Raw genomic sequence first — 25060 nt, 5'->3', positions numbered from 1 at the left:
TCAACACCCATAGCAGAAATAAAGACAAAAAAAAAAAAAAAAAAATCAGATGTTGTGTTGACTTCAAGCAATGGTACCACAGGAAGATTAGACAGTTCATTAAAAACAAAAGGTAAATCTTAGCAAGTAGATTGAGGCCCTCTTAAAGACACAGACACTTAAAGAAAATGTATTCTACCTGTCAGAAAAGAAAACCTTAAGAACAGAAGAAACTTGGTATGGTGAAATAGCAAGGTCAGGGAAGATGATAGAAGCAACAAGGAGTCCTTCAGAAACCTGAAGTTATGTCCAAGTGAGGAAAAGAAAAAAAAAAAAAAAAAAGAGGGATCACAGTTTCATTCTGATTAGAAGTAAACACGTAGTAAATCAAGACAAAAAGAATTTGAGATACAACTTCTTAAAAACATCTAAACTAATAATAAATCCTTTTCCAATTACATTAGAAACAGGATGCTTGCCAAGTAGTCTACAGGGCCAACAGATGGTGGTGTTACCACGCAGCTCTCAGAGGAGTTAGAGCAATAGAATCATAGACTATCCCAAATTGGAAGGGACCCATAAGGATCATAGAGTCCAAATCCTGGACCATCCAAAAATCAGATCATATGACTGAGATCGTTGTCTAGATACTTCTTTAACTCCAGCAAGCACAGTGCCATGACTCCACGGGGAGACCATTCCATGCCCAGATCAACCACCCTCTCAGTAGAGGATCTTCCTATGATAAGAATTGAGAGAGGTCTCACAACAACATCAGCCAAGTCTGAGTATCCCGAAACAAATCCTATCAGGCTCCATGGACTTACACATGCCCAGGTGGAGCAGCAAATCCCACACAAGTTCGAACTGTCTAGAAGTTTACCACAGTCACTGCCCTCTAACTCAGGGCACCTGGGGTCCCAGAGCCCATCGCTGGTGTTGAAGACAGAACCAAAGAAGCCAAACATCTCTGCTTTGTCTATGCCCCTATTTGTAAGCTGACCATTCTCATCAACAAAACATTTTCCCTGGTCCTCCTGCCGAGAGCACATTTAATAGCAGACAAAGAAACTGGACCTTGTAGCAACTTAGTTTTTTTGCTGTGAAGGATTTTATTAAGGTTTCTATGAGGAATCTGTATGCCTGAAAACACAAGATTACCTTTCACAAGTGGGCGTGCTTGGATTGTTTGTTCATTAGTAAGAAAATTAATAAATTACATAATCATAGTATTCAGTCTGGAGTTACAGCATGTGGGTGGGAGATTTGAGTACTAGCTGTGGTGCATGTGATCCCAGGAGAATTTAGGCTGTGACAAAGCTCAGAAGGTCTTCAATCCAACCTCATAGCAGGGCCAACTGCTGTCAGCACAAGCTGCTCAGGGCTTTATTCATTCTGGGCTTGGAAATCTCCAGAAATACAGACTGCAAAACCTTTCTCAGCAACATGCTCACCTTCATGCCCCCTCAGTGAAAAAAAGTGATTCCTTAGATCTGGGCAGAAACTCCCTTGCATTATTTTGGCCATAATACTAAACTTATCAAGGCCCAGTAGTTTCACTATGGGATAGCTATATTTACTTAACTCCATGTTAGCAGGGAGCTTAGGGTTGAATTAGGTGGCCTCCAGAGACCCATTCCAATTAAAAATATTCTGCAATTCACTTTTGGCAGAGCTAATTTAATGGAATGCTCTTATGTCTATATCAAATTATGCAGCCTGCTTTGTTTTATGGGAATTATATTAACAAATGGAGAATAATAGACTTTAGTGAAACCTGAACAATGCAGAGCCTCCTAGTAGAGCACACTGTGGAGAAATGGGGATCTCTTCAAGGATGCACGTGCCCTTAGAGGCCAAGCAGACAGGCAGCCTGTACCCTGCTTCAGGCATTCCAGGAAACAGATCAGAAAGGAATTTTCCTGATACAAACCCCAGTGGAGGAAGAGGTTAGAAAGAACTTGTTTGGAATCAACTGGAAGCCCGCAAATTCTACCCCAGGATCCCAAGCTGTACAGACATTTCTGCTACTGCTGAGCTTTTTCCCTCCCCTGCAAGCTTCACTCTCTTCAAGTTCCCAGAAGATTTAATGTGTTTTCCTTTTGAACAATTGCTCTTTCATTTTGCACCCCTGCTGAGGTCAGTGTTCACATAGTCCTGCGAAAGCAGCCTTTGATACAAGCTAGCTTAATCTCTATAGCTTTCCGTCATATTGTGGTCTTCAATCCTACCTCCTGCTTTTTAGACGTATAACCTCTACCTGCTGTGCTTTCATTCTTTTAAATAGCATCCTGTTTGTCCTCCAGGTTGCTCTTATATCTCATCCCTCCTGCTGCTGTCCAGACAGGTGGATAGCTAACGTTTTTTCCTCTCTTTGCCAAGTTCTGGTCCTGACTCTCTCTCCTGCCACCTGGTACTTCTTTATTGTTAATTTCCACATTGTTCTCATCATATCACTGAGTTTGATGCTACTTCCAATATAGTACCAAACTAAACCATTTTAGCATATGTCTCTCACCATCACTGTATGTTATGTTGGAATAGTCTTACCCAAGCCTTCTCAGCTTCCCATACTCATATAATTTGGCATTTTCATAGCTGCTACTGCACAGGCATTTGCTTTCCTTCCAAAGCACTGTGATATATTGTTGTCTGCCAGGCACAAGCTTTCTGTGCATCAGTCTGTCATCCTCCCATTGACCTATTCCCTTCCACTTGGAACAGTTATGCAACTATATCACTGTTCCACAAAGTCTTATCTTTCTCTCTGTTTTGCATTTACTACCAGTCTCTTGGTTTTTCCTCTTGTTTCTTTACCTTCCTCTGTCTTCCCAGAGGGAAAGACTTGTGCTCAAATTGAGATTTGGCACTGAAACATTTAAAATCTGCTTGCCATACGAATAAGTCTGTTATGTTCTACAGCTCCTCTCTCAACGTAAACCACAAGCAGTATTTTGCAAAAACCAGCTTCAGCTTCTACATCCAATCTGACCATCCTGCCTTCCTGTGGCTGCCAAGCTTGGCACTTAGCTTCAGGATAACTCCCCAGCTCCCAGTTGTCTCTGAACCAGCACGACTACTTGAGACCGTGACCACAGCCTCAGGGCTCTCAATCCATTGGTTTGGAATAGTCCTTATGTTCCATCAGAATCGTGAGCCAGTAGTGACTTAGTGTTGTATCATATGAAGGATATGCCTAAGTCACACCAAAGTCAAAACAAGAACCTGATTTTAGTCACAAACACTTTCTGCCAGCCATTTTCTTTCATCTCAAGAGCTCATAGAACAAAGTCGGTTTGCACACCTCCATGGCTTCATTACAGCTGCACATTCATAATCCCATTTCCCCCATCAACATAAGCACAGTAGCACAATAAGTAGCTAGGAAGACGCATATGCTACAGCATAATCCCTTCTTTACAGCGCACAGTAACAAGCAGCAGTTAAGTACCACTGATATATTTCAGGCACAAGTCTTGCTCAAAGAAGTTTGTCCTTTTAAAATCTCATTGCCAAATCATATCCTACCATCGGTCTTAGAAACGCTAAAATTGCTTCTGATAAATTGCTTCTGATAAGTTCTTTGTGATAAAGAGATCAGGCAAAGCATCATCAGAAATATCAATAAACATACATAGGAAAAGTCAACTCACCAACCAGCAATGAGAGTCTTTCCAGCTGCAGAAAAAACCTTCCCAGCAAACAGCCTTCACTCAGAAAACATTCTGAGTGTGGAGGCTTTGGAGGCTAGCCCTTAAATGGGCCCAGGGAAGGGTGACCCTTCCCCTCACGTGGGAAGCACTGGTGAACTGATTACACCTGTGCTCCCTGGGCCAGCCACCCTCCTCATCAGGTGCTCAATCATCAGTTCAGGCCATGACCTAACAGCTCCCCTGCATCTACCAATCATGGTGTTGGCATATGGAGGAATCCTAGCTATTGCAGTAAAATACAAGGATGTATGATTAAACAACATTGTTGTTCTTCCCACAAATGCTACCAAATGTACGTGCCAGACAGAATCAGAAAGCGACATCATTTAAACTTTCTAGCTTCTGTCCATAAAAATATATTGATAAATAAAATTTTTAAAAAATGTACCTGGAACAAGAAAGGGAAGATGGTTCCTGACAGGAGCTAAAATGCTATTTCATAGTTTGAGCCAAAGTACTTATTTTGAGGAAGAAGTCAAATTCTCATTAAATCCATCTCAGATTTGATTGTTTAGCTACAAGGACTAGCATGCAACATTTATAAGATCTATTCAATTTCAAAAGACTACTGAGCTATTGTAGTGAGTGTATGGAGGCAGGCTGAGGGAGCTGGGGGTGTTCAGCCTGGGGAAGAGAAGGCTCCAGGGAGACCTCACTGCAGCCTTCCAGTACTTGAAGGGAGCTTACAAGCAGGAGGAGAGAACCAACATTTTACATGGTCTGCTAGTGGCAGGACAAGGGGGGATTGCTTTCAACTAAAAGAGGGGAGATTTAGGTGAGTTGTTAGGAAGAAATTTTTTACTCAAGAGAGAAGTGAGGTGCTGAAGCCCATTGCTGGAGGCATTCATGGCCAGAAAGGTTGGGATCTTGAGCAGCCTGATCTAGTGGCTGGCAACCCTGCCAACGGCAGGCTGTTGGAACCATCTTTAAGATGCCCTCCAACCAAAGCCATTCTATGATTCTATGGTACTTAGTGCTTTAGGCACTTCCAAAGACACAGGGGGTATGAACTTTTTATGAATTTGGAAATCAGATGTCTAGGTTTTGAAAGAGCATATTTGTGCAGTGGCCCTTTGACCAAGTTTGTCAGCATTGCTACATTTGTTGTGAGACCTTTTGTTTTGGGGCAACTGTTTTGTGAGGCCAAGGAGTCTATGAGTATTGTAAGGCTTAAAACCTGCCAATAAGGCCTGGATGTGCAAGAATGCTTCTTTAATTTTAGCAGTGAAGAACATGAATTCTGCTTTAAGAGTCCCACTTAAGTGAACTGTAACTTCTTGTAATAATTTAAACGTGTCTGAGCAAAGTTTGCATTGGAAAAGTTACAAAAATTAGTGAAACGTTTATCTTACCCAACCTAACTGCCAGCATCCTGGTTGTGAGAAAACAATACTTGTAATTCAAACACAGAAGAATTTATAATTCAGGGTCAGAAATGGATACCAAAGTCTCTTGCAGTTAAAGAATGAAAGATGTAGCTGGGAAGCAAGCATGCTTTATGTTGGAAATATTTCTTCTGAGAATGAAGAAAGGCTTCCTTCTTACCCAGAAAGTATGAGATCAGAATATCTATAAAGTAATTTAACAGAAGGTGCAACACAAGAAATGGAGGGATATAAAATTACTCTGTGTGATATAGAGCAGGAGTGCATCTTTGCACTGGACTGTTTTGGAGGATTTCACCCTGGTCACAGCTCCAACCCAAACCCAGCCACGTCCAGTCCCTTTTTATGAAGCAACTGTTGGCATCAAGTTTCAGCTCTACTCTATGCCATAACAAAAGCACTTGGAACAGATAATCACTACAGCTGCATTGACACTACTCTGTTGTAGCTCTGCTTGTGCCACCTGCAAAACCACAACCTGAGGCTGCCCAGCCTGTTTTCTGCCAAACTGCTCAGTAATGTGAAAGCTGCTTGCTCTGGGGAATACAGAAGCTTCAGCCCTCCTATTTCCCAGCATGCTCCTACGTGGTGTCTGGCTGCCCCGGCTTTGGGACAGATGCTGGTAAACCTGTCCTGTTCAACCAAATGCAGCATGATTTGCATTGCTATGTCATTGTGTGCTGATGTCTTTGTGCACAGCCTACCTCTTCTAAGCCTGAAACACAAGCAGAAGCACATTATGAAATGGCAAAGTGGATGTGCTGCCATGCAAACACATCATCCTCCAATGAAAGAGGATAGGAAGTATCATCTACTCTCTGACCTGAAGGAGATCTCTGGGGAAAACGGTGCCAAGACATTCCATATGATAACAGTCCTCTTCTCACTGAGGACTCCTTTTTTTCAGGAGAAAGAGTGCCTTTAGATCCAGTCTTAGAGTGGCACCTGGTATCCAAGAAAGGATGAGCTACAGTCAAAGCTGGTTAAAACATCCAAACTGGCTACTCTGAAACTGGTACTTAGGTATGTCTTGTCTGCCAACCAGTGACACTGGATCAAGGTAATTGCAGTTGGAAAGCAATTAAAAGCAAACCTGTTGATTATGCTGTTTGTTTTTTTATGAGACCTTTCCGTCGAGACTACTGAAAGTCTTTGCTACAGTACAGTCAGAAATGATTTTTACCTGGTCAGATCAGTTTTATCGTCATAAAGTTCCTGAGCAGCCTTATTGGGCTTGACTCAGTGCCCCAAAGTGCATGAGAGACACATCCTAAGTGAAAAGTCAAAAGTCAAACTGAAGATTAAGATTACACTTTCTGCCACATCAAAAGAGCAGGAAAAAGATGAGTTATGTTGATATCTGTGCTAAAAGAAGAAAAGGAGAATTTGACCCAGAGGAAAGGAGATCAGCCACTAACTGGGCTCCATCCCAGGGTGGAAAAAGGAACTGAGAAGCCCAGTCCAGTGACTGCTGAAAAAGACATTTACAAACACATGGGAAAGCTCAGAAGGACGGACTTGTAAGAAATGAGAATTTGATGAAAAGCTATAGCTTTTTTAAACTTTTGATTTAAAAACTGCATATAATCCCATGCAGCTGACACTGCTGGTCAACTAAACAACTAAACTAAGCACATCAAGCCTGCCCCCTTCATTAGGGCACCCAAAAGTCCTCTCATTTTATTGAACGTTTCTTTTGCTTTCAGCTAGTGAAAAACATACCCTCACTGGAAGATTTACTTTGAAAACACTATAATTAATTTAAATTTTCTCTGCAAAATTCTTTTTTGTGCTCAAGAAAATACTAAGCGATAATAATTTGCACTGATTCTGTAGGAAATAGTAAAGCAAAAGGAGGATATCCATAACTCACAAAGGTAGTTTTTTTACATCTGATAAGAGCTATTGCTGCAAAAAGGATTTTTAAAGTTCTTGTAGCCACAATATGAAAACTACTTCTCCATAGCATTCAAACCCTTCTGCTTTACTATGCAAGATAATACCACATAAATACAATTTAATCCAGGCATCTGAACTGCTTTCTGTAACATATGTATGACCTTTCCATTTTTATACACACCAGATCTGATAAACAGAGATTATATAAAGAGGAATCATTTGAGCTTTACCACACGAGTATAGCAGAGATTGTTTTCCCCTTTTTTAGGTGATCCTAACATCCTGTGGAGTCTAACAATTAGTGAGAAACTGACTTCTGACTTCTGTTAGGAAAAAGAAAAATCATGCTAGAAGATGCCCTGACTTTGAGCATGCTTTACTTTGTGCTGAATACTTTAAATTATCAAGGCTTTAAAAGCTCTCTATCACAGATCACAAAAGAAATCAAACCTCTTCTTTATTTTGCTTTCCTTTTTTCTTCATGTTGCTGCTATGTTTGTTCTCAACACACCTGTCAGCCCAAAAAAACAAGAATAAAGGACAGAAACAGAAATATCTGTTAGAATTAGGAGTAAAAACAAAATCTTAAAAGCATTCAGAACAAAGTTACCACAATAAACCAAACTCTTCGACGCCCAGCTCCCTGCGAAAAGAAATAGCATCCAAAAGTTGGTGCTGGGATCAGAAAACACAAGTGATAGAGCAGCAGACAGAGGAGATTGGTGAGAAAAGGTCTGTGAAGATAATCCCGTGGTCATTTAATAACCATCACTTGTATTTCTTACACACAGTTAAAACCAATAATGTTGATTATTTGGCTTTGCGATGACGATCTCAAAGGGCTGGAGGGGCACAGTGCAATTATCGTAAATCACAGAGCTGTTAAGGTTGGAAAAGACCACTAAGACCAACCCCAGCCCACCACGTCCCTCAGTGCCACACACTTATCCTCTTCTTGAACACCTCCAGGGACGATGACTCCACCACCACCCTGGGCACAACTTAAGGCTATCACCTCTCACCCTACCAGTGACCCAGGAGCACAGACCAACCCCCAGCTCATCACAGCCTCCTTTCAGGAGTTGCAGGGAGCAATAAGGTCTCTGCTGAGCCCCCTGCAGACTGAACAGTCCCATTCCCTCAGCTTCTCCCCATCACACTTGTGCTTCAGGCCCCTCACAGCTCCATTGCCCGTCTGTGGACACACTCCAGGGCCTCAATGTCTTTCTTGCAGTCAAGGGCCCAAAATTATTGCTGCACAGAAGCATTCCCCCACCACAGGCCACTGACAAAAAAATCTGATGCTGAGGAGGCAGCTGTAGATGACGAGATGGCAAGAGAGGGCAAAGTGAAGTCCGCGAAGGCAGGGAATTATCTGCTCTACCAAGCATTACCTTTGCAGATTTGATGTTGTAACTGTTCTCACAGAGCAGCATCTCTTAAGTACTTCCTAAATTATTTTTAAAGGAACAAGGCTATGGCTATAGCCAAGTGACTCTGTATAAATAGTGGAAAACCTCACAGATAATTGGAAGCAGGCGTGTAGGCCGGACATTGGCAAAGAGCACAACGGATTCCCACAGCTGCCTGTGAGGGAGGCAGGGCTGGGGCCCTTCATTCTGCTGCGGTGCTTACCAAGGAGAAGCTCCACCAGCAATTCCTTTCTTGGAGGAGCTGGAGAAGTACGGCCGTATTCCCTGGCTGTGGGCAGTGAGGCACGGAGTGAGTTTTTACGTTGGCCAGCGTGTTGATTTAGCAGAGCACAGGGTGAAAGCCCCTCTGCTACTGTTAGCCTGTGCGGCTGTTTCCAGGGCTCGCTTTGCTCCCTCCGCTCAGACCGCTCTGAGGGGCTGCGGGTGGCCCCAGGGTCCTTGCAGGGTGGAAGGAATAAACGGTCACTCAGTCCAAAGCCCAGCAAGCAAATGCAACTTACCACAGAAAACTGTGCTCGTCTGTGAAGTACGCAACCACTGTGTGACAAACATTGCCAGTGCTCAGGTACGAGGTCTGTACCCTGCACACACAGCAGCTCCGCATACAGACCGTGCTGTCAGCACTATCCCTCGCACCACACCACCCAGCAGTGCCCTACAGACCCACTTCACTAGGTGTTGTGACAGACATCGGTTCCACTTATTACAGACCTTAAAATTTGAATTCCTCTGGGGCTTTGCCGACCTCCAGAGCAAACCCTTGCAGACAGAGAACTACACTGCTGTAGCGATAGCAAAACCAGCCCTTCGGTTTGCTCCTTGTGAGCTTAGAATAGAAAAGCTGAAGCATTATTCCATCCCTCCTTCTCCTGGTCACATCCCTGACCGCTGGTACGAGACCAATGCATTTCGCAGCCACACTGATCCCTTTGGGGAGGAAGGTGTGACTCTGCCCCAGTCCCGCTCAGCCGTCAGCATGATGCAGGCGCCTCCGAGGGCTGCTCAGGAGCGCGGTGGCACAGCAGCTGTCCCCGTCGCCCGGCTCCTGCCGAGCCTCCCCTGTCTCTCCGTGCTGGGAGAGAACAGCGAGTCCTGCAGCCTGCAGGTGTCTCCCAGCAGAGGAAGCTGCAGAGCCCCTGGGGATCATGTGTGGTACCCGAGCAGATGTTGACTTGCTCTTGGTGCTCTTGGTGAGACAGACCCTCTCTGATCCTCTCACCGCCTGCAAGAGGACGGCCGCACTCCCGCGCCTGCAGCTGCTCCTTTAACATACAAAGGCAGGATTTCAAGTGAAGAGAAGAATGGGAGTCTGGCTGCAGCGTTTCCTTCACTGCTACAACAGCAGATTGGAAGAAGCTGAGAGTTTTTGTGCCTGGAAAACTGGATTCTGAATCGTGAGAGGCTTTGAAACACCACCCCCGCCCCCCAAATAAAACAAAAACCTTTGACTTCTTCTCTCAGCAGGAGGGGGAGGGAGGGCGGATTTACCATGAAGACAAATCGAAGATGCAGAGCCCTGCTAGCAGTGAGTCTGAATCTGATGGCTCTCCTCTTCTCTACAACAGCTTTTATCACGACCCACTGGTGTGAGGGCACGCAGAGGGTCCCCAAGCCGAGCTGTGGGAAAGAGAAGAAGACAAACTGCCTCAACTACAGTGGGAATGAGACTGCCAATGAGACAAACCAGAATGTGGTTCATTACAGCTGGGAGACGGGAGATGACCGCTTCCTTTTCAGGTATTTCCACACTGGGATCTGGTACTCCTGTGAGGAAAATATCAATGCTGCTGGTAAGTGTAAAACAACTTCCTTCCAGCTTGTGTTGTTTTGTGTTTGGCTCAGCGTAATGAACACACAGACAGGCTGTTCTGTGCTGTAGCTAACGCGGATTTGCCCTGCAGAGAGAGGCAGAATTTTAACAGTTGTTCGTTGAAACACAACCTGTTCCCAACGAGAGCAGAAATTTGCTTGTTTACCTGCTGGCTGATGCAGGGTCTGTGCTCTGAAGGCAGCCGAACCCCGGCTAAGCGGTGTGTGCTACCCCTCAGCGGGCACTGCAGCTGGGCACTGCTCGGCGCTTCGCCTCCCAGAGCTGCTCCATGCAGCGCACAAAAGGCACTGGCTGTTAGTTGTTATGGAGATTCTGACATTTACCCTATCGGATTGCGATTGCCCCCTAAATAACCCAAAGGGCAGTGGTGTGAATGACGGGAAAAGCGCAGCTCTCACGATTTTTATCGGGCTGTAGCCTAGAGTTCCTCTTTTCTAAGTAAATGAGCACTCAAATGCTTTCTGGTGGCTAGATTATACATGGTATATACTGGAGTAGAGAAAAGGTAGTTAAAGGGCAGAACTGAGCACAGGAAAGCTCATTTCTGTTCCCTGCTCAGCCATTTACTTCCTGAGGACCACTAGAGAAGACCGCTTCAGTTTATCAGTGAATTCATTTCCTTCTGTACCCTGGAATTTACCAACAAATAAAACAACGGAGGATGGATGGAAGGCAGACCTGCTTCCAGAGTTGTCAAACAGAGCTCACATCCCAACTTGGATGTGAAAGAGCTGTCCTGCCATTGCCAACGAGTGAATCAAGGGCTGCTCAGCACTGTGGGCAGAGGAGGACAGCTGATCATCCTATGTGTTGTGTCTCCTAGGACACCACCCCCCTGGTAGGGAGAAGTTCACAGAATTTGTTTAACTACTCTGTGTGCATGTGCTATAAAGTGGGGCAAACTTAGTGAACAGCTCATAGTCCATCCCTAGGTGGGGTGCACACTCACGGGTAATTTGGGGGATGGTGCTTCAAGTTGGTCATTACAACTCAATTTGATGTAAGAAAAGAGAAGCTGATGAACTCTAGCCTTCGGAATGACAACAAGTGGCCCCATGCACCAAAGTAACACTCCTGACATTAGAGGAGAGGGAAGTAGAAAAGGGAATACTTTTCTTATTGATTTGGAAATAAACTCAGGCCACAGCAGACTAAGTGAGTAGTTTAAGGCCCTCCAACACTATAAGCATCTTATTTGGGATTGGCATAAACGTGCCTGAAGATTTCTTGCATATATTGCAAGCTTTCCAAGCCAAGCTTTATGTTTAGCATAACTTGTGACTGTGTGGCTCTAATCTGAAACCTGAATTATCAAAGAGAAATATGGTGATCAGTTCTGTGCTGAGTAAACAAAGCCATGCTGTAGTGTTTTCAGGAGGTGGCTGAAAGCCAGCTTTAGAAAGTTGTGGTGAAAGCAGGAGAGAGGGTTGTTACTCCTCTCCAGCATGTCACCATAGCAGCCTCATCATACGTGTTTTATCTTAGAACACTAACTTGGTGAAAAGAACTTTTCAATTAGCAGATAAGGAGCAGCCAACCTTTAGAATCCCACCAGGTATAAGGTTATACTGGCTCAGACAGACAGTTGCTTTGTTTGGGTTTTACAATAGATTTTCTGATAAGGACAGGAATGGTGTAATGAACACAGATCGGAATTTGGCTCATGAGAGTGTCAACACATGAAAGGTCTTCATCCAGACTTAGTGGTTTGTGAGCACATGGTCTTGGCCTGTGGTCATTGCTTATACATGCAGCCCCTCTGCTCAATGCATCTGCAATTCATAGGCTTATTGCACTGCTTACAGTACATTTATTGACCACAATTGTCTAAGTACTGCAAGTCATATGGTCACCATGTCATTAATAAACACCCTAGGATGCCAGGAGAATGCCAAGAATATACCACTTAGCATACAGAAAGTAGAGTATTAAATCCATCAAAACCAGTACCTAAAAGGCACCGCATACTTTTCTTTAAGCTCAACAAATACAATACTGAAAATGACCGTATAGGAAATTTATCAGCCCCTAATCATCTTTGAGGTCCTCTGCTGGACTCTCTCTGAAAGATCCCTGTCTTTCTTGAACTGAAGAACCTAGGACACAGTGCTCCAATATGGCCTCACCGGGGCAGAGTAGAGGGAGAGGATCGCCTCCCTTGATCTGCTGGCCACGCTCTTTGTAATGCACCCTAGGATATCATTGGCCTTCTTGGACACAAGAGCACACTGTTGACTCATGGTCAACCTGCTGTCCACCAGTAAACCCAAGTCCTTCTCTGCAGAGCTCCTCTCCAGCAGAACTCTCTCAGCCCCTAACCTATACTAACACACAAGGTTATTCCTCCCCAGGTGTAGGATTCTGTACTTGCCCGTGTTGAACATCAGAAAGTTCATCTCCACTCAGTTCTCCATCCAATCATGGGTCTTTCTGAATGGCGAGATGTCCAAGATTCTCACACAATCCGCATACTGAATGCATAATTACCAGCATTCAGCCATTTCAGTTAGCCAAAGTGCTGTTCCTAACAGTTCTTGTAAACCTACTGTGCTGCTAACAATGTTATCCAGTGTTTTGGAGAACCCTCGCCCTGGGTCTCAGTACCACATACTCCATACACAAAGCACTGTTCTAAAGAACCCATACAGGACATTCTCATAAACATAGGGCTTGCTTAACAGTCTTCTTTTAGCCCATACCTGATGTCATCAACAGCCATCATCTAGGCAGAGTCCTTTCAGTAACCACTCCATAACTTTACACTAGTCAGCATATAGTACGTATGACCAGGACATATGGCCACAGACAACAGGGAGCCCCATTCCTACAGTTCCTGACCTTTCCCTCAACACTCACTGCAGATGTCTGAACGAATCTCACCGGCAGTGCCAGTAATTGTTAATTGTCTGTGTTGTTGTGATGCTGTCAAAACAAAAATGTTTTGAGTTTCGTTCCACTGCTTATTTGAAATATCTGCTGAAATCTCAGGTGTAGGGGTGCAAAGACACACCATGCACTGTATGGAGACCAGCAAAGTGAGCCCTCCTCTTGTTCCAAGATTTCACTAACATCTCTAACAGATGTTGAATGTCGTGATTATTTCTGAACTATTCGGTGCATCTGAAATTTATTTTTATCCAGAGTGCCTAGGTCTGCTAAAGAATCTGAAAAATATTTTGCATCTGAGAAATAAAATTTTGAATTCCCTCTGGGAAAAGAGGCACTTGAGCATATACATATCTTCTGCAGTTGAATCCTGTAACTAGTTAGCACAGCTTCTGACTCAAAGGTATGCTGAATTCCAACCTGCTTGAAGGAGGATGGAGGCTCTTTTTTCCAGAGTAGTTTCAATGCTTTGGATACCAAACAGGTGAAGGAACCAACCATAAGAGCAATACATCTCACTTCCCAGAGAGCATGAATCTAAAGCGTACTTTATGAGCTCTGTAGCTCATGCTGGTCACAAGTCCTGTTCTGCACTTAGGCACAGCACAAAGTGCTTGCTGCCTCGTTCCAGGTTGTGAATTTCTTGGCTATAGCCAGGTGACTCAGAGCAGAGCTGCCTGTTTTTTTTTGAGTACGACCTTGCATGCATATCTTATTTCATACCTGCTGTCTAAGTCTGTGCTTGGTCCACTACTGGATATGTCACAAGATACTAAACTAGTGATATGCTAACAGCATCAGAGATGGAAAAGATCCAGCAGTAAACTGATTGGTGGATTTTCTGACTCAAGAATATAAGATTAAAAAAACAATCAACACATGAAGTAGGTAAGGCAGCCTACCTTGTCCTTTTGCAGAACTGGGCAGTGATAAAATCTTCGCCATTTTTGCACATTAAAGCATTTATTTGATTTTAATAGAAACAAACCATAACTCGGGTCTTGTTTAAGTGGCTAATGAGCAGGCAGTATTGGTAACCAGATCTGCATTTCAGAGAGAAAAGCAGCTCTTGTATAGATGCACTTTTAAGAGTACTGCCCCTTCCAATAAAAAGAAAAAAAGAGCTTTTTCATGTTGCTCACTACTGTCCACAGAAGCCAGATAAATAAGAAAACTGTACATCTAGGCTCGTTTTGCATTATTGGAATTCTATTTTGAAAGCAAGGTATCTCTGTATTCTCTGTGCCACCACGTATTCATTAGCACTCTTCAAGGAGTAAATCATCGAATGGCTTGGGATCACCTAATTTTAACCCCACTGCCACGAATAGGGTTGCTTATGTCTATAAGACATGAGATCAGGCTGTCTGGGACCCCATCCAGCCTGGCCTTGAACACCTCCAGCGCTGGAGCATGGGAGAGTAGAACTTACCTGATATGCAAAGGTGCACCAAAGGACCACAGATATAGGCACTAAAAGCACATCTGCAGAAGGAGCCAGAGAACTAGAGAGGTGCATCCTGCAGTATTGAACAAATCTCTAGCATATGAAGACAAAAGCTTCATTATATTACTATATATATATTTTTGCAGTATGAAGTATAGAAACAGCACTGCTTCACCCTTCTCCCTCCAACAACGTGATAATAAGAACATGTGACTCACCATAGGCAGCTGTCCAGGGAGAGGGACAGGGCAGAAGCACCTGTGGAATAAATAATTAACAAGCAAGAGGAATTGGGAAATCTTATTGCATTATGAAAAATGTAATGTAATTGGCATAACTGAAACCTGGTGGGTTTATTCACAACTGGAATGTAAAAATTGCTAGTTACAAATTGCTTAGGAAGGAAAGAGAGGGTAAAAGAAATTGAGGAGGTTTAGCTTTGTATTAAAGAGATCATTTCCAGCGATAGAGGAACTGAACTCAGGGGGCATAGAGAGTTTCCATCCGAGAATGCTGAAATAATTGGCACATGAAAACGCAGTTTTGGTAACAAGAGTCTTTCATGAATCTTCACATTTCTGTATTCTGAGAGGAAGATGGGTAAAAATAATAGAGTCCGCTTGACCCAGGAACATTAGGACAGGTTTTAGTGAAAGCAGTCAGTATAGGGCAACAACTGGATACTATCAAAGGTAGAGCTTTATCAAAGGTAGAACTAGACAAGAGTAATGCATTAGACCAAGTCTCTGTGTATTGTCACAAAGCATCTGATGGAATGTCCCACTGAAAATTCTTCACAGAACTGCAGACTGCAGAGGGAATGATAACAGCAGGTTGCTAGGTATCCACATATTTCCACAGTGAGCCAGAGCCTCTTCGAACTGGAAAAAAGCAACAAAGCACAGAGAACTGTGACAATGACATTGATGGGGAATGACAGGGTTCAAACAAAAAATATCGTTGACTTCTTCTACAATTTAAGAACAAGAGGCATAACAGATAAATAGAAATATTTCCTCCTAAAGAGTTCCGTGCCATAGAATGAAGTGAAGGTGAAAACTGAGGACTGCATGTATCCAGGAAGGAAATATCCATCACTGACACAATGATTTGAGAGCAGCCTCTGACCAGGAAGTCCCCAGACTAATGATGCAGTACTGATATCACAGGAGCAGAATCACTCTACTGCATACACGTCTTCCCTAAATATCAGTTATTTATGATGATACAAAGATAATGAAGTAGGTAGAAATTTTGCTGGAAACTGGTGCAGATTTTACATTACATTATTTATTATTATTGGGATAAATGGAGAGGCTGCAAGCTGATTAAAGAACAGTCTTACAATGAGACTGAGGCAATTAATATAAAAAGAGTAAAGAACACAGTGGAGATCAGATATATCCAGCAGTCCTCAGGTTTGGTCTTGGGACTTATTTGATTATAGCTGAGATTAGCAATCTACAACAAGAGAACCAGAGACGCAATTAACATTATCCAGTTTCTTTAAATAAAATTAAAATTAAAAAAAAAAAAGAAATCAAAACCAATGCAAAACCCACAGCAAACCAGTGGACATTGAGAAAGCAGATGTATGTGCCTCTACTGATCAACATCATCATTACAGTCAGTAGAGAGTAATTAATACTTTGAGGGGAGGTTACAGTCTTCCAGGAGTGGAATGAACAAAGCCCTGTGAGACCTGTTCCCCTCGTTGGCCAGAAAAGGAATCTGTCCATGGAGTTGGCATTCTAGCACAGGAATCTTAATTTGAAGAGAAGAATCTTACTTTGAATGCACTCCTTACGTATGCTGTGTCACAAAGTCTGGAAATATTGCTGTTACACAGTAAAGATTTATCTCCATAAGTGAAAACGTGAGCTGACATCACAGAGCAGTAAGAATACTACTGAAATAAATAAATTTAAAAGCATAATAATAAAAGCAATTCTGTGAGGTCACAAGTACTCAATGGTAGGCAAAAGATAAGAAACAAGATGTGGGCCAGCATTTGTCTGTGAGGTGACTGCCAGCTGCCAGAGTGCTGCAATAGAAAGGAAAAGTGTTATTCTGTGGATGAATCAGCACCACTGTGCATTTAGTTAGCACCATCATGAATGGATAGGGTAAGAAAAAGGGAGGGCAAAATAGATGCACTGGGATTTCTAAGGTAGTTGAGGAGAAGAGAATTTCCTTCAAGACAAGAAAAGAAAAGAAAAAAGTAGAACAGATCAAATATCAAGAGGGGCTACAATAGTACCATACACACACACACACATACATATATATTCAAATAAAGAACATTATTTAAGTTACTTATCACTGAGAAGGAAAATGAAGACAAAAGGAGGGGTTCTCAGAAAGTGAGTGCCTGGAATTCACTGCCACAGAGGGCAGTGTGAGCAAAGGAAATGACTGAAATACTGATAGTTTCAAATTCGCAGAATGAGCTGCATGACAAAAGAGCAATGTTTCTGGCACGAGGAAGCTTGGACTGAATCCTGCATAACTGATTTGTTGGTACCTTGAGGAGGTCTGAAAGAAGCCATCTTGGTCTGACTGCCTTTTGTCACACCATGTTTATATTGTATTAAATTACATAGAATCCATGCTTCAGGGTTTCCAGTGGTCATTGATAGGAGCCAAGAAAAAATAGCTGCTGGCTTGATGCACGTCGTATTTTCTGAAGGGTTTTATGCCTTCTCTAAAGCATCAGAAATTGGCTACAGATGGAGACTGTGCAAGGGTGCTTTGCTGCTCTCCACATTATTACAGCTTCTCAGAATCTAATTGGTATGTCTGTTCATGCACTGAACATTAAATTGATGATCTAATTTGTGATCAGAAGAGAAACCTCCTCCAGGTTAGATAACAAGGATGGTAATGGATTTTTGCCTTCTTTTAGAACAAGGGGAAACGTCCATTTCAGGAAAGCAACTGTGATTCCTCATAACAAATCCTGAGGTTTTGCTTGTAAGATAGGATAGTCCTGGCGATAGGAATTTAACCAGTGTAACAGGAGTCCTCGCAACAATTCTTGTTCTTCTTCTCCTGAGGTACATGACAGCTGTAATTTCTGTGGTCAATGGTTTATTAAAGACCTTCAGGGCTCTGTAGAGTAATGGGGATGTTCTGTCTCCGTGATGCACTGGGAATTCTGGATTTGAGGTCCTCCTGATCCTGCTAGACACAGGATAGCTGTATGAACATGCATCATAAATTGCGAATATAAAGATGAGACCGGGATGGTGAGACTGAGACTGATAACAGAGCAAAGGGACAAGGCGAGGCATCACTCCTTCCTTGCCAAATTTCTCCATCTCACAAACAAAAACTACAAAACTACATCGCTTTCTCTTTGGATGAGTCCATCCTCAGCCACTTAACCCAGCGGTCTTGAAGAAGCTGTCTGAAGGGCTTTCCTGGTTGCTTGTAGATGGAAGGAACTTCGAAGAAGTAGAACACATAGGTCCTGTATTGCAAAGGGATGAAATTGATCATCCGATGGATAATTGAGACTGTTATCTCAGTGCCACTTACTGCAAAATATGATCAGATGCAGTCAGGACTACAGATAGGATGGAATATCAATCATCAGACTATCCTCCTGGATTCATATTACACCGTACTTATTCCTGATTTTAAGTTTTCCTTTACGTGGAATTAGCAGAGCTAAAATAGATAAAATTAAAAATTGACTCACCTGACAGATCTCAAAATAAGGGATTATCAGGGAGTAGGGTCACTTCTAGCATGATCCTCTGTTAATCATGCTTTTCTGTAATGTTATTCAGTATTCTTGTTGGTAATCTAAATGGTAATATAAATCTTCACTGATCTAACTTGCCAATGACTTTAAGACTACAGATGGTAGTAAATAATGAGAAGCAGATGTTATTACTATGGAATGATAAGGCATGTATGAACAGTCACAGTCAAACAAAAATTTGCTTTATGCTGTTCCACCTCGGACTTGGCTGCCTCATGGGATAGGGGGAGGGAAGGATATGAGCCATGTTTGCTGGGAATCAAGTTCACTCCACAACGTTCAGATTCATGAGATTTGGAGACAAAAACACCATATCATACTGTCATTCAGACTGATTTCGTTCTGCATTATCTGACCAGACCAAAGAAAAGTGAGACTTTGTTGCAGAGTTCAATCTTGGGAATAAGGTTCACAAAAATAAATACATTTTTTCCACCTTATTTCAAACACTGGAATTTTATTTATTTATTTATTTATTTTTGCAGTAAGAGCAGTTTTACTGTTCTTCTCTTTGTTTAAACATCCATGGCTGGAATTTTAAGGTTCCTATGCTTTTAGTAGATATTTCAGAAATTTAGAAAGCAAGTTAACCAAAAGAGTGATGTATTTTAAGCCTTTTAAATCACAACTCTCCCTACAATATCAAATAATTAATCTGTCAAAGAAAGGCTTGATCTGCAGATGGTGTCTAGATGCAGGACTCAAGCATATGCCAAGTTCAAGAAGGAGAACATGACTCCCTCAAGGATAGAGAGGCCTTGTAGAGAGATCTTGACAAAAGTGAGGGCTGGGCAATCACCAAGCATGGGTCCCTTCCAAATTAGGATCTTCTTTGGTTCTTTTCAGTGACTCACGTTCACAGGAACATGCCATGCCATTGTAGTAACGCTCTGCTCTGAATTTGTCCTTTCCTCCATTTTCAGCGCACATTAGCTTTTGATGTTTTCATTTTCTGGAGTAATCCGAACCGTGAAAAAGAGTTTCTTTCTTTGCTCTCAGAGACTTTCATCTCTGCTTGCTATGCTTATGTATTTCTGCAGCTAGGGCACAGATCCAATACGAATACTCTGGTTGGGCGTTATCTGGAGAGAAGTGCTGGCATGGTTAAAAGAGGATCCATGCTGACCCACAGCTACTAATTGGAAAGAGTGGAAGATACTCCTTTGATCTTTGCTAATCACCAGCCTGAAGGGAACTGCTAATGCAGTCACATGAGGAACTGTAGAAGACATCATGCATATATATACAGCGAGGTATATATCAACTACATATTCTGTCAGAAGCATTATTTCTGGTCTTTCATGGTTTCTTGGAAACCTGATAGTCCCACAGATAATGGACCCCGTGATAACTAGCATGTTTGGCATATTTACATTAGCAAGATGACTCTTCTTTTTACAGCATTTAGTCACAAATGACAGCAAATGGGAATGGACAAAAACAACTCTGCCTTCCCATCAGCTGTCTGGAATGGCACCTTGGCATCTGGAAAGAGATGAGTTTTGTAGAGCCAGTAAGGCTTCAAGCAAAGAGCAGTGTTTCTGACTACAAAGCTGACCACAAAGTAAGCACAGTGGGTCAAAGCTGTCACATCTGCGATGGACAGGTACAAATTCTCACCTTTCCATTCCATTATTTGAAGTGCTTAATCAAAACTGTGCCCAATTTCACATTTTCCGTCCGATCTAATTTGACATCAGAGTCACTGAAATCCTCTCTCAGCACCATTGTTCTCTCAATTCTGTTCTCCATCTCCTCAAATGTATGCCCATCTACATGTGCGTACACAAAGGGCCTGTCAACCCATTGGGCCTTACAAAGATAGTCAGATGAGTCTTGTGTCTTTGTGTGTTTCAATTAGACAATTAGGGAGTGTGAAGAAGTTTGCTTCCAGTGACTGCGAAGGATTTTCTCACCAGTCAGAGTTTTGGTGCAGAGAACACAGTTGCCATGGCACACAGTCTGACTTTGCACAGCACGCTGCACGTTCTCCTCTCTGCCTGCACCCAGTGCCCCTCCACAGCTATCTGCTGTGCCGAGGAAGCAAAAGGGAAACTTTGCAGTGTGCACATCCCCTCTCCGATAAGACTATTAGCATTTCATTTTAAGTATGTGAATTGAGGAAAAAATGCATGACTGAAATGAAAAAAAGCAGAAAGCTTAAAGAAGTGGCCTTCTGCTTTAAAATGTAGAGAGGTTTAAGAGTTTGAGTCCACTGAAAGAAACAGAGAGAAATGGGAATTGGAGCAAACTCTTTACTTGGAAGCAAGAGAAATGTTGATGGGCAGAAGTTATAAATGAAAGCTGTTGGAGTGATAGAAAACAGTTATTTGCATAGCTTAATACATATTTGAGTGCAACTCTATAAAAACTGGTTTGTTTTCCAGCAGAAAATATTGTTCCAGCGAAATCAACACTTTCAACAGTTGGTTTTGTTTGGAGATTAAGGCTTTATTTTCATTAGGGGAAAAAAATCAGTTAAGTGCCTTGTCTGGGAAAAGTTTAATCAAAAGTGGAATGTTTCACTTGTTAATTAACCTGATAAACTCAGTTTGCACGAGCTCATTAACCTATATTTTTCCTCATGTAGTATTTTAATTCATGGAAGTGGTGATTCAATCCTCATCCACTCCTTCAGACCCCTGGAGGGTTATATAATTTTTTCAGATACACACAATGATTTTACTTTCTGTAGATGACATGGAATCTCATTAGAATCACATGGCTCCAGACATAGTTGGAGAGACAAAGACCTGCTAGGGTGCATTGGGGAAAAAAGGGACCATGTCTTTCATAGGCTGGGAGCCAGCATGTTTCTGAAAGGGAATGCTGTTTAAATGAAATTTAATCATATAACAGAACTGTCCTTCTGAATTCATGAAATTTTATGCAGGGTAAGTGAACACTGATAGCTTTTTCTTTCTTCTTTTTCCCCCACCAAGATGAGAAACAGAGTTACAATGGAGCTCCTCCTTTCACTCAGAACTACTACATTTTTCTTAAAGTTACCTCTTATTTTCTTGCCTTAATTGTTAATGAGACATTTAGCACTGGCCTCTAAAGAAGGAACACAGGATCAATAAACGTGACAGCAGCTCCTGGTCCTTGCTATTGCAACAGGTGTGTTATTCCCATTAGCATATTGTCTTAAAGCCTTTGCATTTTTTGTGTGTTTTCTGCCCTCTTCCTGATTTCTAGCCCAAACCACCAGTTTATATTCTGAGGTGTATTCTGGACCAGCTCAGCCACTGTTGTGTTGTCCTGAAGACAGCGATTGAAAATGTTCCAGGGGGAGGGGAGAAATCTGAATTCTCCATCTGTGGAGTGGGAAAGGAATGAACAAACCACACATTTTAGGGAACTCATAGAAGAAAAAGTACATCTGTATGCTATAGTTTAGATGCAATCTATGTGCACAGCTGCATCTCCAGCTGTTTTATGTAGCTGTGCACTCGCTTTCCAGTGTCTACAACTTCCCCACAAAAGGATCTCAACCTGAGCTGTTGCACTGTGCCAGTGATAAGATGTGCACAGCACTAAGGGAAAAGCAGCTCACTGCAATGAAGCTGATATATGATGCATTCCTGATAGCTCTGTAGGGCCTTGTTTTTCTGAATTCTCTGGCAGGGTTGAATTTTTTGGATTTGGAATGGCCACTTTCCCTTTTTTCTGAAGTGATTTGATTTCTCAGACATGAGAAAATCTTGATGACAATTATTTGCTGGAAACTCAGGAATTCTGACTGCATTAGGAGCAGGAGAAGGCAAAGAACAGTGGAAAGATCATGGCCCTCACCCTGCAAGTTAGACAGTGATCACAGAATGCTGCCACAACTTTCCCTCATTCCCTGAGTCCAGCACTTCTTACCATACACCGTTTCCTCAGAACAGAAGCCCAAAGCCAAGCTTTCCACAGTAGAAACCACTGAGGAGCTGGCAGTCATTTGACTTTTGTGCTACGGGTGCTTGCACAGCTATAGAGCCGTGAAATGGGAAAAGTTCCGATGAGCCTGTGTGAGAAAATGCTGTGTGTGCTCTTGGGAACAGAAGCTGAGCCCAAGAGACTTTAAGACCCAGGGGATTTCTCCTCTCTTGCCTGTGTGCTGCTTCCCAGTTCAGCCTGAGCACGTACTCAAGATGCAGGCACACACTCGTGTACATGCACACAGATGCCTCTGTGACACTTACCTGTTGGCCACACGGATCAATGTAGGGAGCTGTGCCTGTAGCAGCACCAAAAAGACACCAGCAGCACCCCACCAGCTCCTCTTCCTCTCCATCTGAGTAAGTGTCACGGTCACTAGTGATAAACTGCCCACTTCTTCTCTCTGTAGATGCACAACATCACACCATTGGTCTCAGATACTATCATGGGCTCTAGGTCTGTTGTCCATACCATAACCCAGGCAATAGCTCAGACCATGAGTATTTCCAGATATACCTTCTAGTCTCCAGCTGGTTCAATCTGAAGATCCATACTAAATTACAGGTACATGCACATCTGCACAATTAAGTAATATTAACTGGAGAAAAAACACAAATTTCAGTGTTTTCAGTCGCTGGTACCTAGACCTATAGGTCACTATGACCTGCTAAGGAAGTCCAGTGAGACACAAGTGAGCCTGTGCACAGCCAACATGCTTAGGATGGAATGCATTTGCCAGGGTTTGCACAGATGGCGTCACAGATTTCTGCCTCATCCTTGGGAAGCCCTAGAAGGAGTTGGCACCATGTAGTTTCCTCCTGTTGATGTTTGGGTAGTCAGTCCTTTCTTCTCAACCTGCAGCAACTCCCTGATGCTGCTGAGCTCCAGAGAGCTCTGCGCACCGTGCAGCAGTGTTGAAGCCAGGTTGTATCTCCTCTGTCTATACAAGAGAGTTATGTACAGGAGAGACCACTCCTTGGCTTTCTCCTCTGTTAGAATCAGTGAGACAAGTGGGTGAGGACTATCAAGGGAAGGAACCTTAGACACTGTTCTTGTTGCAGCACGAATTGACAGCCTTTTCTGTATTCTCCAAAGACTCTGCAGGACCTCGTTATTAGGTGACGATGCATCTGGAAAAGGGCGGCACAGCAGGATAAACTCTGCAAAGTCTAAAATTAAACTTAAGAGGGCTTAAGAGATCGGTTATACAAGATATCCAAAAATAACTTAGCATAAATCCTAAGAGGAGCAGTGAAAACACTGCTGACATCTTCAGTTCTCAGAGAGATGCATGTCTGCATGTCCAAGTACAAACACGGTCTATAAATGCCAACATTGGTTACCTCTGAAAACAGAGGAAGAAACTGCAGTGTCCAGGGGCAGAAACAACAGAGCGAAGAGTCCTTCATCAAGAACTTCTTACGTAGTTCTGAGCAGAACCTTTAGCACTAAGGCCATCACAATCTGGAAATCAGCAGTTGAAGCTGATCTCACCCTCCATGCTTTTCTTTTTCTCAGTCCCCAGTCTACAACCAATCTTTGCATCATGGCCCCAAAAGGCCTTTTTCTGGTCACTCCAGTATTTTCTATCCTTGTTATTTAAGCTGGAGGCCTTGTCACAGAGAGCTTTCCTGAGAGAGACAACACTGGGCAAGCTGATTAAAGGGAAGGTATGCAGATGCACATTCTTCTAAGCAGCATGCGATCACCCTCTCTACATTTGTCCTCTGGACAAAGCATCTAGAGCCAAACATGATGAAACCACTAGCTTCATCAGGACCCAGAACTGGAATGGCTTTGTCAGTACTTTACCATGTATCTGAGAGGCACTGTGCATCTCCAGCTCTCAGAATGACAGATGCCATTTCTCTAATAGCAAATGCCATTCATTGTTAGCTTTCTTGGGATAACACGGGGGAGAATCAGGCAATTTTTAAAGGTTTCCAGTAATATGACTTCAGGTTCACTGCAGCCATGGGGGAGACATGACTCTGAGAAGTGAGGTTAAGATAAGTGAGATAAAATTAATAGATTACGTCTGAAAACAAACAAAAAATGCAGATCCATATGGCTAAAATGAAAAATCCAGCATAATCTGCTTATATCAAATTCAAATCTAAAGGTCACTCTCCTTATATTAACTTGATATCAGTGCATTCCTGACAGACGTCATGCCTTATAATGCAATCTGGCTGAGAATGATTCCTACTTACAGCACAGTATCTTTTATAGCCCACCTGCTCGCCTGAATTTCTTGATCAGGTCCCTAAGAAAACCACATGTGAAAAAAAAGTAGCTGGCCTTGCTCATGTCCCTACAAATATAGGATGAATGGCTACAAAGAGCAGCTACAGAAGTTCTAGTCAGAAGCACTTCTCCAGAAGTGGGCGCAGCCTTGGGAGGCACTACAGAAAGTGCATCACCATCCATCAGGTATCACAAGACTTGGTAAAGTCACAGGTGACCTGATCAGGCCCCAGCAATAGTCCTACTCTGAGCACAAGGCTGAAAAGAGACCAGCAAGGTCCTGTCAACACAGAGCTTCTGAGATGCTGTTGTTTCTGTGATACACCACCAAGTATCTTTCAGTCTGTCTCACAGCAACATTTGTTCACCTGACATTCCCTCTGCTCAGATACGGACCTCTTTTGGAAATAGAGATGATGCTTTGATAACTTGTTTTCTTTTCTAAAATGTCCTCGTAATGCCTGAATTCACAGAGGACAAGTCCTTTGCTCAGACATGGGGTTACAGAAACGTTCGTTTCAATACCAAGTGCAACTTTTATAGCAAC

General features: G+C 42.8%; 1 protein-coding gene across 1 annotated transcript in view; it reads left to right on the top strand.

Moving 5' to 3' along the window:
* Window positions 1–9898: 9898 nt before the first annotated feature.
* GSG1L (GSG1 like) overlaps window positions 9899–25060 on the top strand; it is a 56994-nt gene continuing 41832 nt past the window's right edge. The window contains exon 1 of the mRNA XM_042828169.1: window positions 9899–10199. Coding sequence (XP_042684103.1) covers window positions 9899–10199 — 301 coding nt within the window. The remainder of the gene's footprint in view (window positions 10200–25060) is intronic.

The sequence above is a fragment of the Centrocercus urophasianus genome, unplaced genomic scaffold (genome assembly GCF_019232065.1).
Source record: "Centrocercus urophasianus isolate 14NV4802_14NV808 unplaced genomic scaffold, USGS_Curo_1.0 seq_29, whole genome shotgun sequence".
Classification (NCBI taxonomy): domain Eukaryota; kingdom Metazoa; phylum Chordata; class Aves; order Galliformes; family Phasianidae; genus Centrocercus; species Centrocercus urophasianus.
This window is presented reverse-complemented; position numbering and strand designations above follow the sequence as displayed.